The 14214-nt window shown below is 41.9% G+C and overlaps 2 protein-coding genes across 3 annotated transcripts in view; one reads left to right on the top strand and one right to left on the bottom strand.

The window, feature by feature from the left end:
* The first annotated feature begins 1791 nt into the window (after positions 1 to 1791).
* On the top strand, positions 1792 to 11098 carry LOC115006708 (sodium/potassium-transporting ATPase subunit beta-233-like). The gene is made up of 6 exons (XM_029429130.1): positions 1792 to 2071; positions 6546 to 6674; positions 8269 to 8424; positions 8631 to 8815; positions 9555 to 9638; positions 9756 to 11098. The coding sequence occupies exons 1-6, from the start codon at positions 1978 to 1980 to the stop codon at positions 10011 to 10013; spliced, it is 906 nt and encodes a 301-aa protein (XP_029284990.1). The 5' UTR covers positions 1792 to 1977; the 3' UTR covers positions 10014 to 11098.
* Positions 10892 to 14214, bottom strand: part of nme7 (NME/NM23 family member 7) — a 27265-nt gene continuing 23942 nt past the window's right edge. For both annotated transcript variants that reach the window (XM_029429128.1, XM_029429129.1), the window contains exons 11-12: positions 12117 to 12224; positions 10892 to 11173 (exon numbers count right to left, since the gene is read on the bottom strand). In XM_029429128.1, the coding sequence (XP_029284988.1) occupies positions 11141 to 11173; positions 12117 to 12224 (141 nt within the window). In that variant the 3' untranslated portion in view covers positions 10892 to 11140. The remainder of the gene's footprint in view (positions 11174 to 12116; positions 12225 to 14214) is intronic.

The raw sequence follows: 14214 nt of genomic DNA, 5'->3' as shown, positions 1-14214 counted from the left end.
ATTCACTTCACTTCTCAGCACACATTGTCATCTTTGTGTGACTCATGACGAAGGGACACTGAGTACACTTAACCAACTGTTGGATTTAACTAAATATGGACTACTAATCACAATAAATGCGAAACATTTTTGCCATGTAAGAGTTTGGTTCAGCTGGATATGACACGGCTTCTGTGTGTGTGTGTGTGTGTGTGTGTGACGTCATATTCTAAACTAAATAAGATTAAATCTGCAGGACAGTAACATTTGAACACCTCCTAATTTTAGCCCATGATGACGAGAGGCCCAAGTGACCGCGGCGGCATGCACACTTCAGGGGAAACCCCCTAATGTCAATGCTCAATGGAATCACACTAACGAGCTATTTTGAATTCAAAACATTGATTTTCTACAAATGTTTCCCCCCTTGAGTGCTAACTACACAATTGTTATGAGTTACAAAATGTTTTATATCTATGGTTCTACTATCTATGACGGTATGCTTACTTAACCAAACTGACATTTTATGTTTCTTTAAAAACAAAAGTGCTAATTGCCAGCACTTTCATAGCTGAAACTAGCTAACTGACATTCAACAATATACCAATCCTTTTGAGCAGTGTTTAAAATAAGTACCTTTAGAGTTCAAATACTTTTAGGTGCCAAACAGGTGTGTCTGAATGTAGCCTACAGCTAAAAGTAATTGATGAACGGTTGAAAAAGTAATGGATTAACAGTTGAAACAGGCTAGTTAGCTCAAATTAATGGATAAACAAATAAAATGGTTAGCTAAAAGTAATGGATAATAGTAGCAAAAAGAAATGAATAAACAATTAAAACTCTAGCTAAAAGTAAACGGTTGAAAAAGGCTAGTTAGCTAATAGTAGCCTACTGGATAAACAGTTAAAATAGTTAGCAAAAAACTGTTGAAAAAGGCTAGTTAGCTAAAAGTAATAGATAAACTGTTAAACATTTAGATATAACTAAACGGTTGAAATAGGCTAGTTAGCTAAAAGTAGGCTAATGGTTAAACAGTTAAAACAGTTAGCTAACGTAATGGATAAATGGATAAACAGTTCAAATAGTTAGCTAAAGTAATGGATGAACGGTTTAAATATTAAGCTAAAGTAATAGACAACAGTTAAAATAGATAGCTAAAGTAATGGATCAAAGGTAGAAAATGCTATCTAGTTAAAAGTAGACTACTTGATAAACAGTTAAAAGTGTAGCTAAAATAAATAAAAGGCTAATTAGCTATTTATGGATAAACAGCTAAAATAGTTAGCTAAAGGTAATGGATAAACAGTTGAAATACAATAGTTAGCTAAAGTAATGGATAAAGTTAAAATAGTTAGCTAAAGTAATGGGAGAAAAAGGCTATATGGATAAAAGTAATGGACAGGCAAGTAATTAACAACATCCACTTTTATATAAGTAATATCTTTATACAGTTAGCACATATACTGGGAATTAATTAAGCGGCACATGAGTTAATTCAACAGGTGATGGATGCTAATCATGGCTAAAACCAGCAGACTACACATCATTACCAACACTTAAGTGCTAGCTTTGCTATGCTATCTGTATTTGGAGAGAGCGGGGGACTGCAGTGGTTACTGTTACCATGGCACCGGCATCATTTAAAACGTGTGTGCCGACTGTTGGACGTTTTCTGTCGGCCCCACAGTCTCTGTAGCCCCCCCTTCCTCTCACTCTTACGCAAAAAGCGGAGGAAGATTGTGATTTGCTGGCCTCAGCCCCCCCTCTTCGGGGGGTAACTTATTACGGGAGTTTGCAGGCGGAGTCGGTTTCCCCGAGAGATAAATTGTGTGTGAGTATTATTGGAGGAGCCGGGTACGAAACTGTCCTTTCGCGTTTCCTGTGGGGCGACAGTTAACAGTCTCAGCTAGAACTACTCGAAGCAACAACACAAAAAATACAAAAAACCGTTAAATAACCGAGCAAAAATAACGGGGATATTACCGGAGAGTTATTAACATGTCGGCGAACAAAGACAGCGACGGCGGGTGGAAATCGTTTGTGTGGAATTCCGAGAAAAGGGAGTTTCTGGGGCGAACAGGGAGCAGTTGGCGTAAGTATTCAGCCCTTTTCTTCCACTGAACACACACACAACACACACACGGTGATCCTTACACACGGACACACACGGACACACACACGGGGATCCAGAGGGAAAGTGTTTGTGTGTTGGTGTCCATGTCCCCAGTACACAGACACACAGCACCTGTTAGATCTGACATGCTGCTGCGTCGTGACTTCGCTTTTTCAATGGAGGCTGTGTGAGAAGTTAGTCTGTCAAATCTCAATAAACTCGCTTCTGAAACGAGATGAGTTCCCCTACGAGACACGGGGCAGGTCGAGTGTAGTTAGAAAGATAATTACATTTAAAATAAATGCATAACCGGTGGTATAAACGGAGTATTCTCTCCTGATTTGACTGTTTTCGCTCATATGAGTTCGACAAAATTCCCATTTTGGATTTATAGTTAATACATTGTAATATGAGATTATTACTAAAGGCGTAGCTCTTATATGGAGACATTCACTAATAAACGCCCTTTAAGAAAAGGTCATCCTGAAGGACGTTAGTGTGGTGGCCCAGGACTTTTCCACTAATCCAAATAGTGAAAGTTGTATTTTAGCCACAGTGAGAATAACAGGGGACATTTTATTCTTCCTAATCTCCAGGCTCCTGTATTTAACAGGCCTGTGCTTTTACTAAAAAAACAACCGGATTAATGGATCCAGTTAATCGTTTTACCCGTTTTCAATACTTTAAGACGAAGCTGAATACGGTCAGCAGTGGTTGAGATGTGGTAGGATGGCACACTTCGATGTGTTTCCTTTGGTGTGGAGCAGCAGCCAGGTCGGTCCAGACACGGCTCGGTAACACGGTGTTGGACTGATCACGACTCACATGTCTCAAGGGCCGCCCCTCTCCATCTCCTGCTCCTCTTTCTGTCCCCCACAAAAAGAAAGGAGACATTCGTCTGCTTCTTTTACCAGTTTTAAAAGCGCTCATTCCTCAAAAGCTTATAATGAAAGCTCAAATAATAAACATTTTCTAATTCTAAGGCGGAAGGAAAAAAAATCACAGTAATGCTGCTGCTGCCGTCACAGCTCTGTGGAAACAATAGTCAATGGAGAACTTACAGGAGCTACTTTAAGGAGAAATATGTGAATAAACAGGTTGTTCGTGCAGTAATATGGCCGGACTGCTAGTATGCATGTATTACAGGCTGAGTCGTGAGGGAGGCTGGTGTCGCACTAACTAAAAGCAACAGGTAGCCTGTCTGTGCCCTTGAGTTGCTGAAAGCATCACAGCTCAACACACACAAAGAAAATGTTCAACATATGGTGTTCAAAGTGTCTTTTCCTGCTGTTTTCATCACGGGGAAATATAGGAAATGACTGTTCTTCAGTGTCACACGGACAAGTAGCTCATTTCTATTGTCTACCATTTGTTTATTTGTGACATTTAAGACGACTGAATGTGTCAGAAAATGTGCCGCAGAGCTGGTAAACTACAACACGAGAACCCGTCTGTAAAAGTGGAGGAACATCTCTTCACAACACGCTGCAGCAGTCTGGTGGGGGAGGTGCTCTCCATTCAAACTCTGCCTGTCACCACCAGTAGGCCACTTCTCTACCAGCTATTTACATTTATGGGTGTTCTCATAACTGGATTTTCTGGCTACAAAGTGGTGTTGTGTTCTTCTTAAAGCTGCAGGGATGTGTCGCCCAATGGATCAGCCGATCAACAGAAGAATAACCGTGTTATTGATTAATCCTGATTTTTCATGCAAAAAAAAAAAGGGGGAATATTGAGACTTTGTGCTTTTCTCGGTTTTATATCATATCAAACTGAATATCTTTGAGCTTTATAAGTAACATCTAACATTTTATGGACCAACGGATGCTGAAATCAATCGTTAGTTGCAGCTCCAGTACTTCTCTCATCCATGTGCACTCATACATAATTGACTCTGATCAGCTATATATAATCGTGATGACCACCGAGGCCTCGTTCTGCTTTTAACAAGCCAAGAGACATTATTGGGCTGCAACTATCGATTAGTTTCATTATTGATTAATCTGCTCATCATTTAGTCTATTGAACGTCAAAACATCCATCACAACTTCTCAGAGCAGAACGTCTTGTGATGTCTGGATGTTTGACGTTATACACCTCTCTCATTTGAGAGTTTCACTATTTCTGCCTAAAAAATAACTGAAATTATTAATTGATTATCAACATAATTGCCAATTATTGTTTTATCTCTAATTGATACTGAATGAAACAAACATCACACCGTCTGACGCATGTTACCTTTACAACAGGTGCTGATTGCAACATATTCCTATTAGATGTCCAATTCTAAAGAAATCACTGCACCTAATTCTATTAAGGGCTTCAACTAATGGTTATTTTACATATTGAAATAGTGAACGGTGCATAAACACATTCAGTTTATAATCAGATATGACAAAGAAAGCAGCAAATCATGAGAAGCTTCAACCAGCAGAAGCTGTTTTATCTTGAGAAATGACAAAAAAACAAACACTTTTCCGTCAATCGGCGAAAATAAATGAATCAACATGCAGCCCCGATTGTAATCCCTGCACAACTCTGCAGCAGCGCGAGTGTCAGTGTATGGTTTCATCTCAACAGGTGCATCACGCACCGAGCTGCGGCGGTTGCTAGACAGACTCGTAGGGAAATAGCTCACCGTGCATTTACATTGGTGGCAAGTGGGCAGCGGCCATACAGGAATACAAAATCAAGGCCGTGTGTCTCCATAGTGTAGACATTTATCAGATGTGCTGGAAACACTGCTCGTGTGTTCTGGGTGTGTTTTATACGGCAAAGCTCACAGTGCGAGAGGAGCACGAGGCAGACTTCTGTGTTCAGGCTGCAGCAGCAGATAAGGACGTGCAGCCCAACCTGTTAACCCGCCAAACTGGTTTCTCATCTCAACGTGCAAACTGGCGGTGGGAAGACATTTTGAGAAGGTGGCACAACAACAGCAAATCCACGAGGAGGAATAGGAATATGAAGGCTGTCTGTTGGTTTTCAGGAACAATGAAAAGCCAGAAGATCTCTGTTGCAGCACGTCAGCGACAGAAGAGCATCAAACGCAGAATGAGATTTGATATCCAAAGAAGTTTTAGATTCCAAGGCCGTGTTCTCAACAACAAGAAACATTTATCTGCAGAATTTGAAGATCTTTCCATTAATTAAATATATTAAATATTATAAATGACAACCAAACATGCATGAGAGACCAGGCACACCTTTTACTGGGTTCCTGCAGCTTAAAGCTTTTTAAATGCCGCTTGGAATCAAATTTAAGACCAATTTTACTGCGTGAAGGTGATGAAATGTAATATTTCATAAAATCCTAATTCCCATGTTTTAGCATTTTAATACAATTTAAGGCCTTATTATTTGTATAATAAAGTATTCAATGACTTGTTACTGCAGAGAAGGGTCAATAAAGTTATGTTTGTGCTGCTTTTACGGTATGCAGTAAGACAGAACTCTGAGGTTTAATTTGAGCTTTTACTTTTTAAACTCAGGGAGAGAAAGTTATTTATCTGGATGCAAACAAGAACAATCTGCAGATGCTAATTACAGCTTTGCGTCTGCAACGACAGCGTGAATAGAAGTTTTATTATTCGGTAAAGTGAGGACAGTGTTTTCAGGCCCGACACAGTGCGGGGGCGGGGTGGAGCCCTCCCGCTGTTGCATAATTGGAGTAAATTTTAAATTAGGTTTGGGAGAGAAACCCTACTCGGAGTCACCATTGTTCTAAAATGGCTTCCGTAACGAGGAGAGAAAGGTGCGGTGCTTTGTGGACGGTCAATCGAGAGTTTGTATTGTCTCCCGCTGGGTTTGTCCACATTTCCCCCTGAATGCTAACAGTTGTTTCAAGAGTTACAACAACAAACCAAAGTTTTACTCACACAACCGCTGCGGTCAGTCCTCTGACGTCTCATCTAGAAACGTTTTGGTGTTTCTTTATGTTTATTGGTCATTAAATAAAAACTTGTTTCTCTTCTGAAACATTTAAAATCATTTTAGGTTTACTTTGAATTGATTAATGGTCTATAAAATGTAAAAGAACAAATTCTTGAAAATTCTTTGAACATGCTTCAATTTGAATATAATTCTTTAAAAATGCTGATTTTCAGCAACAACCCCCCGTGCAAACAAAACATCTTAATATTTCAATAGTTAAATCCTTTAAATACAACAATGTTATTATGAACAGCTGGTAACAAACATGTAAACTGTATTCTCACAGTTGCATTACTGAAGGTGATAAAAGCTTCCAGAGTTTGGGAAATTTAGATTGAGGTTCTTGATTTTTACAGTTCAAACCCCGTAAAGAATTATATTCAAAAAGCTTTAATGAAGTTTGAATGTCTGATATTCAAACATGTGAACACGATTAGAACGTTTCCTTCAGCAGCGACTGAAAACATTAATTTCACGTCTGATGCCTTCACATTATTAATCACATGTAACTTTGCCCCCGCAGTTAAGATCTTCCTGTTCTACGTGATATTCTACGGATGCTTGGCTGGGATCTTCATCGGGACCATTCAGGCGCTGCTGCTCACGCTGAGTAACTACAAACCCACCTACCAGGACAGAGTCGCCCCCCCAGGTAAATGTATATTATTCACCTAAAGGAGTGATGTGCTGCAGAAATGTATGTTTGAGTTCAGGCTGAAGACTCTGTGCTTCATGTCTACATGACAGTTGGGGTGTGTCTTTAAGCCGCTGCTCAATCAGGCGTCTCTCTGACCTTAGACAGGTTCAGCCATTTTGTCCTTCACTCCTCTCAGCCAGTCAATGTTTCCCCCTCAGGCCGCGGCGGGGGAACTGCTGTAGCTCACTCCCATTGTGGCTGATTCGTGTGTCACGCAGCCGACATGTTTACACACACGCGTGTTTGTAAATCACGATTTGGCTGAGGGGCCTCTAAAGCTTGTTTTTCTGCAGAAATATTCTAATCTGTAATCTGGTGAGAACATCACACAGCGCCGCGGTGCCTCTACGAGCGCTTTCAGTTTCCCCGAGAGCCGCGAGACGGTGCCCAGCCTCGGCTCGCTGTGCCAGTACTTGTTTGCACAGCACATGCTCCAGCCTTGGCGGTATTTTTAGCAGCCATTGTGAACGACTGGCTTCAAACACACGGGTTAGTCTGCGTGTCAAGCGTCCGCTGACTTTTACAAGGAAGAAAGAGAAGTGTGGAGCGCTTTGAGCTGAAGTGAGTTTCCAGTAGTGGCATGATAAAGGAGGCAGGGAGTCGTTAGATTTTTTTTCTTCTCTCAGAGCTCAAGCCCGCCTCTCACTCTGAGGCTAAAAGTTTCCATTGTGAGAGAGACACACGTGAGAGTGGAGGGGTGGGGGCAGGGTGTCGGGGAACTTTCACAAGCCTCCACTGAAACTCAAACGTTACTTCTGCGTCCGCTGCTCAAATAACTCCTCGCTCTTATAACTACGGCAACAAACAAACAGATCCGACCGCGAGGCTCATTATTGTTCCCTCTCTCCTCATACCCATCTCTCTGTCCTCACGCCACGCCTCGCACCGAGGCCTCTGTGGAAAAGTACTGCTGCAGAGAGCCGACAGAGACCGTCTGAGGAAATCCCCGAGACCCCTCTGGGTTTGACAAAGAGAAGCTCAAGTGACTCGCTTCACAACCACAGAACAGTTTAAAGTTGTTTTAAGGATGTGATGTTGGGACATGTGAAGCTTCTTTAAGCTTTTCTAAATGAAGATTTGAACGTCTGTCGTCATGTTTTATGACGTCATCGCACTAAAATCCTCAATTTGAATTAAAATAAATAGGAAAATAGGTTTTATATATACACAGTAAATATACACATTAGAAAGTTATATCTATAGAATACACACTATATAATATAAAGAAATACATTAACTGTAAATGATTCATTAAATGAGTTTCCTCCAACAAACCAGAAAATGTTGTTTTTGAGGCAAAACACCAACAAATATTAAACATGTTGTGAATCTAAATTATTTCACTAAATGTTGACTTTTGGACTTGTTTGTCTGGAACAATCCCAACTACTAATGATATAATACTGATCATATTCTTCTTTCTCTATCTGACGCTTTGTACAAATACCAGCTTTAAACACAATTAATAAACGTGCAAACTATTTGTTTCTAGTCGTTTATCAACTTGTTGCATTAGTTTTCTCCTCACCGAACGTTGTCGTGTCCTCAGGTCTGTCACACACCCCGCGCTCAGTGAAATCTGAAATTGCTTTCACCAAATCTGACGAGACCACGTTCCAGAAGTACACCGACGCCATGAAGGCTTTCCTCGAGCAGTACGACGTGGCCGGCCAGTCCGACCAGATGAAGTTCGAAGACTGTGGAGGCGAGTAAATATAATACTTATATTCTTGTGTTTGTTTCTCATAACAAACATCTGAAGAACACGTGTGTGTGTGTGTGTGTGTGTGTGTGTGTGTGTGTGTGTGTGTGTGTGTGTGTGTGTGTGTGTGTGTGTGTGTGTGTGTGTGTGTGTGTGTGGTGTTCACGCACATGTTCAGGTCTAACGTGTGTTTTCTGTCCCGTGTGCAGAAACTCCTCAGACATACAAGGACCGAGGGAGTCTGGAGAGCGACCTGGGACAGAGGAAAGCGTGCCGCTTCAGCAAGTCTTGGCTGGGCAGCTGCTCGGGGGAGAGCGACCCCCATTTCGGCTTCAAGGACGGAAAGCCGTGCATTATCGTCAAGCTCAACAGGATCGTCAACTTCAAACCCCGGGTAGGTTTACTGCACACTTACGGCTGTAGAAAGGTTCTAGCTGATGTTACACGTGTGAGTCGGTGCAGCGACATCACTGGGAACATTAGCAGCAGCAATAACTAAAAATACATTCAGCACACGTTTTAAAAAGTTAGATTTGATTAAATTTGGGCTCCATTACTTTACAAGATGTCATTTTCATACATTGAGCCGCAGACTACACGCTGCATGAGATCTTTCACTGTTTGGTCACTTGAATGCGACAAAGCTCCGTTTCTTCAAAGGGACGTGCACCGATGTTACACATCAAAGTCTGCGTGCAGGTGTGGGGGGGAACATCTGCATATATTAAAGTCGTGTGAAGCCTTTAGCGTCTCCAGAGCTCTATGAATAAATAAATGTACTCCAGTTGGGTCTGAAGACTGCGAGTTTGAAAAGTAAAAGAAATCTGAACATTAGCTGCTATTAACGTAACACAAGACCCAACTGTAAGCAGGTCGAGTGGCATTGTGGGTAATGTAGGCAGCATACTTTGACAAGGAAGAAGGACGCGCATAAATAGTTCTCTCTGTCATAGACCGACATTAAAAGAAAGGTCACAGAAATGTTTGTGTATGAGGTCAATCATTGTTTCTTAGAATGAAAGAAAATCAGAAATCGGCCAGGAAACTTAAAAGCGGTGAATCTGTAGAAAGTGTCAGCGTGGTTCTCCTGCCACAGCCTGCTCACGAGCTTTATCATCCCGTCTCTCCTTTAGGCTCCGTCTAACAATCAGTCCCTCCCGGAACCTGTGCAGCTCAGATCACAGCCCAACCTGATCCCCATTTACTGCAAAAATAAGGTACGTTTGATCTGAAAGCATCTGGCCACCATGCATTCTGTACATATTATGTAATAATATATATATATATATAATGCTATAAGAAGGTTTGATTTGAACTGAACGTTGTGTTTGCAGAGAGAAGAGGATGAAAGCAAGATTGGAGAGATCAAGTACTTCGGCATAGGCGAAGGCTTCCCCCTTCAGTACTACCCGTACTACGGCAAGCTGCTGCACCCCCAGTACCTGCAGCCTCTGGTGGCCATCCAGTTCACCAACCTCACCCTGGACCAGGAGCTGCGCATCGAGTGCAAAGTGTACGGCGAAAACATCGACTACAGCGAGAAAGACCGCTATCAGGGACGCTTTGACGTTAAGTTCACAATCGGCTCGTGACCTCAGCCATGACGAGCACTCGCATTTTGAAACCAATAAAATGTAGAGAGAATAAAAGAGTTCAGATAAACACCACTAGTCTTTGAACATTCATAATATACAGGACCTACACTTAATCTGTGTGCTTTACACTAGCTTTTCTGTGTCTGTCAAGGGTTAGAATGTAAAATACAAGAGTAGCAATAGCAAATATTTATTCTACTGAACATGAAAATATTCCTCGAGCCATGGGATGTGTTCATCTATTACTGTAAAACCGCAATTCCACTACTGACGTGTAGCGAGCCGTGTTTCTGTCCCCGACGTGTTTCATCCTAACGTGCTTTCTATATATTTTGTGTCCAGTGCTGTAGTCCAGTCCTGTTGTAATCTCTTCTGTCTTATGTCAGCTTTAGTGGTCCAAGGTGTGTGTGTGTGTGTGTGTGTGCTCGTGTCTGTGTGCAGGTGTTACTTCATGTGAGTGTGTGGAGTGTGTGTTAATGTGCTCTGACTAACTGAAATACTAGCATGGTACTCTGAACCTTTACGGCCCATGTGTGAGTAAATGACTGCGCTCCATGGAAACCTTTATTTTGTGCGTGTTTCTTTATCCACCGTGGAAGGATACATCTGTACACCTTTGCTTTGTTGTTCACTTTAGCTGTAGGATATGGTTTGATGACATTTCTGTTTGATACTTCTTAATTCATAGAGTAGAGCTTTGTGGGTCCAGCCTCGAAGACCGTCACCTCCACGGAAACAGTGGCAACTCAGTGCTTTGAAATCTGTTTTGCTGGAGACATCACGCGACGTGATGCAACTTACTATTGAATGTTTTAGCCATTTTCATGGTGGAAGAATTTTATATTTATGCAGTTGTACATTTTTTTCAAAGTGTAAATGTATGAATCCAAAACCAAAGTCGCTGGTCAAAAAAAGTTAGAGAATATCAGAGGCAATGCAGTATCCCGTTGTAATAAGATGTTTAGTTGGTGTGAAAAATACTTAATTCAATGTTGAAGATCACAAACACTTGTCAGGAGTCTGCTCTTGTCACTTTATTTAATCTGCATAAGGCTGAAACAATAAACAGAAAAATGAGACAACTGTCAAGTCTGAATGTGTAGTTACATGTTTTCTTGTTGCCGTCACGCGTCCAAAATCTTGAAGAAATACTGCACCTGTAAACGGGAACATCAAATCAATCACAAACGTACCATCGCAGTATAAACCAGTTCTTCCTCTGACGGAGAATTAAGGACATTTTAGGTCAAAATAAATCAATTACATCGGCACACGGGGGGGGGGGGGGGAACATCCGAGATTTTCAATGTAAATTTACGTGAAGAACACAGATATTCTGAGATTAAAGTGCTACATGTACGAGACAAAACTTGAATATTCTCTGAGATTAAAGTCGTAAATCAACGAGAAACAACATATGAGGAAAACAACCTTTTACCAGGTTAGTCCCATCGAATATCCTCTGAGATAATAAAGTCAATTTACCAGAAGAATTGTTTCTTTTTGACATTTATGACTATAATCTCGTAAAATGACCACTTTAATCTCAGGGAATATCTACGCTTGTTCTCGTAAACCTTTCACTCAAGTTTATTCTAGAACATATTAACCCGGGCTCGGTTATTGTTCTTAACCTACACCGGCCCGAACACCCAGTTGTGTCAGTGAGAGAGTAAAGTTCACTGTGAACTCTTTCTTGGCCACGATGTCTCACTCGGTGAAATGGCAGCTCAGTCAGTCGCAGGCTAATGTTTAACAAGGAGCCATTTGTCCAGTCAACAGATCAGCAGTGAACAATGACGCTCGGGGGGTCAGACCCACTCCCTGTAAAACAATGCTTTTGTTTCAAATGGCTCTGCCCTTCTTGTTCTCAGAAGCGGTGTGAGCGAAGGTTGCCCCGGCCCACAGAGCAGAGTCATGAGACTCGTCTAAAGACTTCACAGACTGGGGGGGGGGGGTTGTTCTCGGCTAAAATGCAAGGTAGTTTATGCATGGACTGGAAGACAAGGAAGAAAACTCTTCCTCAGATCAGAGGAACAACACAGATGAAATGCTGTGGGTGGATTCTGCAGAACATGGAGGGTAAAATGTGCCACCCACCTCCAGAGGGCCGTCTTCAGGGAGGTCCGTACAGTGGACGCCGTTTTTCACTTTGTCTTTTCCGTAAAGAGCACGCAGCGTGGCCGGACGGAGGTGTCGTGAAATTTCCTGTTGAAGGAAAACATCCTGATTTATTTAACCAGGTGATTCCCTTTGAGAGCAACGTAGAGTTTAACAATTACAAATAACTCAGTTGTGGAAAGTAACATTTACTCCAATATTTAAATACAATTTTGAGGTACTTTATTTGAGTATTTCCGTATTCTGCGACTTTATACTTCTCCTTTAACACCTTTTATTCCACTACAGTTATAAGATGAATAAAGCAGTTTGAGGTTAAACATCAGAGTTTCTCCTGCACGCTGTTCGGCCGCCGCTAACATCTGCTCAGCTTGTTTCTCTGAGAACTTCAGATCCAGACGTCCGACGACTAAAATCCTTCATCCTTCAAATATAGAGTTAAAAACACCAGGACTTCTCTGTCTCACTACATATACAACACAGGACTGATGACACCATGACAGGAGAGAGAGGAAACGTTACCTTCAGGAACATTACACATGTCTCTGTCTCACTACATATACAACACAGGACTGATGACACCATGACAGGAGAGAGGAAACGTTACCTTCAGGAACATTACACATGTCTCTGTCTCACTACATATACAACACAGGACTGATGACACCATGACAGGAGAGAGGAAACGTTACCTTCAGGGACATTACACATGTCTCTGTCTTACTACATATACAACACAGGACTGATGACACCATGACAGGAGAGAGGAAACGTTACCTTCAGGGACATTACACATGTCTCTGTCTCACTACATATACAACACAGGACTGATGACACCATGACAGGAGAGAGAGGAAACGTTACCTTCAGGAACATTACACATGTCTCTGTCTCACTACATATACAACACAGGACTGATGACACCATGACAGGAGAGAGGAAACGTTACCTTCAGGAACATTACACATTTCTCTGTCTCACTACATATACAACACAGGACTGATGACACCATGACAGGAGAGAGAGGCAACGTTACCTTCAGGGACATTACACATGTCTCACTACATATACAACACAGGACTGATGACACCATGACAGGAGAGAGAGGAAACGTTACCTTCAGGAACATTACACATGTCTCTCTCTTACTACATATACAACACAGGACTGATGACACCATGACAGGAGAGAGAGGAAACGTTACCTTCAGGGACATTACACATTTCTCTGTCTCACTACATATACAACACAGGACTGATGACACCATGACGGGAGAGAGAGGAAACGTTACCTTCAGGAACATTACACATGTCTCTGTCTCACTACATATACAACACAGGACTGATGACACCATGACAGGAGAGGGGAAACGTTACCTTCAGGGACATTACACATGTCTCTGTCTCACTACATATACAACACAGGACTGATGACACCATGACAGGAGAGAGAGGAAACGTTACCTTCAGGAACATTACACATGTCTCTGTCTCACTACATATACAACACAGGACTGATGACACCATGACAGGAGAGAGGAAACGTTACCTTCAGGGACATTACACATGTCTCTGTCTCACTACATATACAACACAGGACTGATGACACCATGACAGGAGAGAGAGGAAACGTTACCTTCAGGGACATTACACATGTCTCTGTCTCACTACATATACAACACAGGACTGATGACACCATGACAGGAGAGAGAGGAAACGTTACCTTCAGGGACATTACACATGTCTCTGTCTCACTACATATACAACAAGACAAGGGGTCATTAGTTAAATGTCCTGGGGATTTCATTTTCTCGAACAATGCTGATCTTACTGTTCATAAAAAGCATGCTGACGTGGAAACTGAACATCCTGTTGCATGTTACTGAGACACTGATTACTCAGCAGCTGGACATGTGACCTGCAGAGGAAGTGACAGAACACTCACACTCAGCAACCTTTGTTACACAGACTCCAGCTTCCTATTTACAGTTCAGAACTGGAGAAATGATTAGCAGAGCAGAACCTCGGCCTCTTGCTATAAACTGCAGCAGGTATTCATGCCGCTCCTTCCACCACCA

This window comes from Cottoperca gobio, chromosome 4 (assembly GCF_900634415.1).
Source record: "Cottoperca gobio chromosome 4, fCotGob3.1, whole genome shotgun sequence".
NCBI classification, from domain to species: domain Eukaryota; kingdom Metazoa; phylum Chordata; class Actinopteri; order Perciformes; family Bovichtidae; genus Cottoperca; species Cottoperca gobio.
Note: the sequence above shows the minus strand (reverse complement) of the source record. Positions and strands in the feature narration are given on the sequence as shown.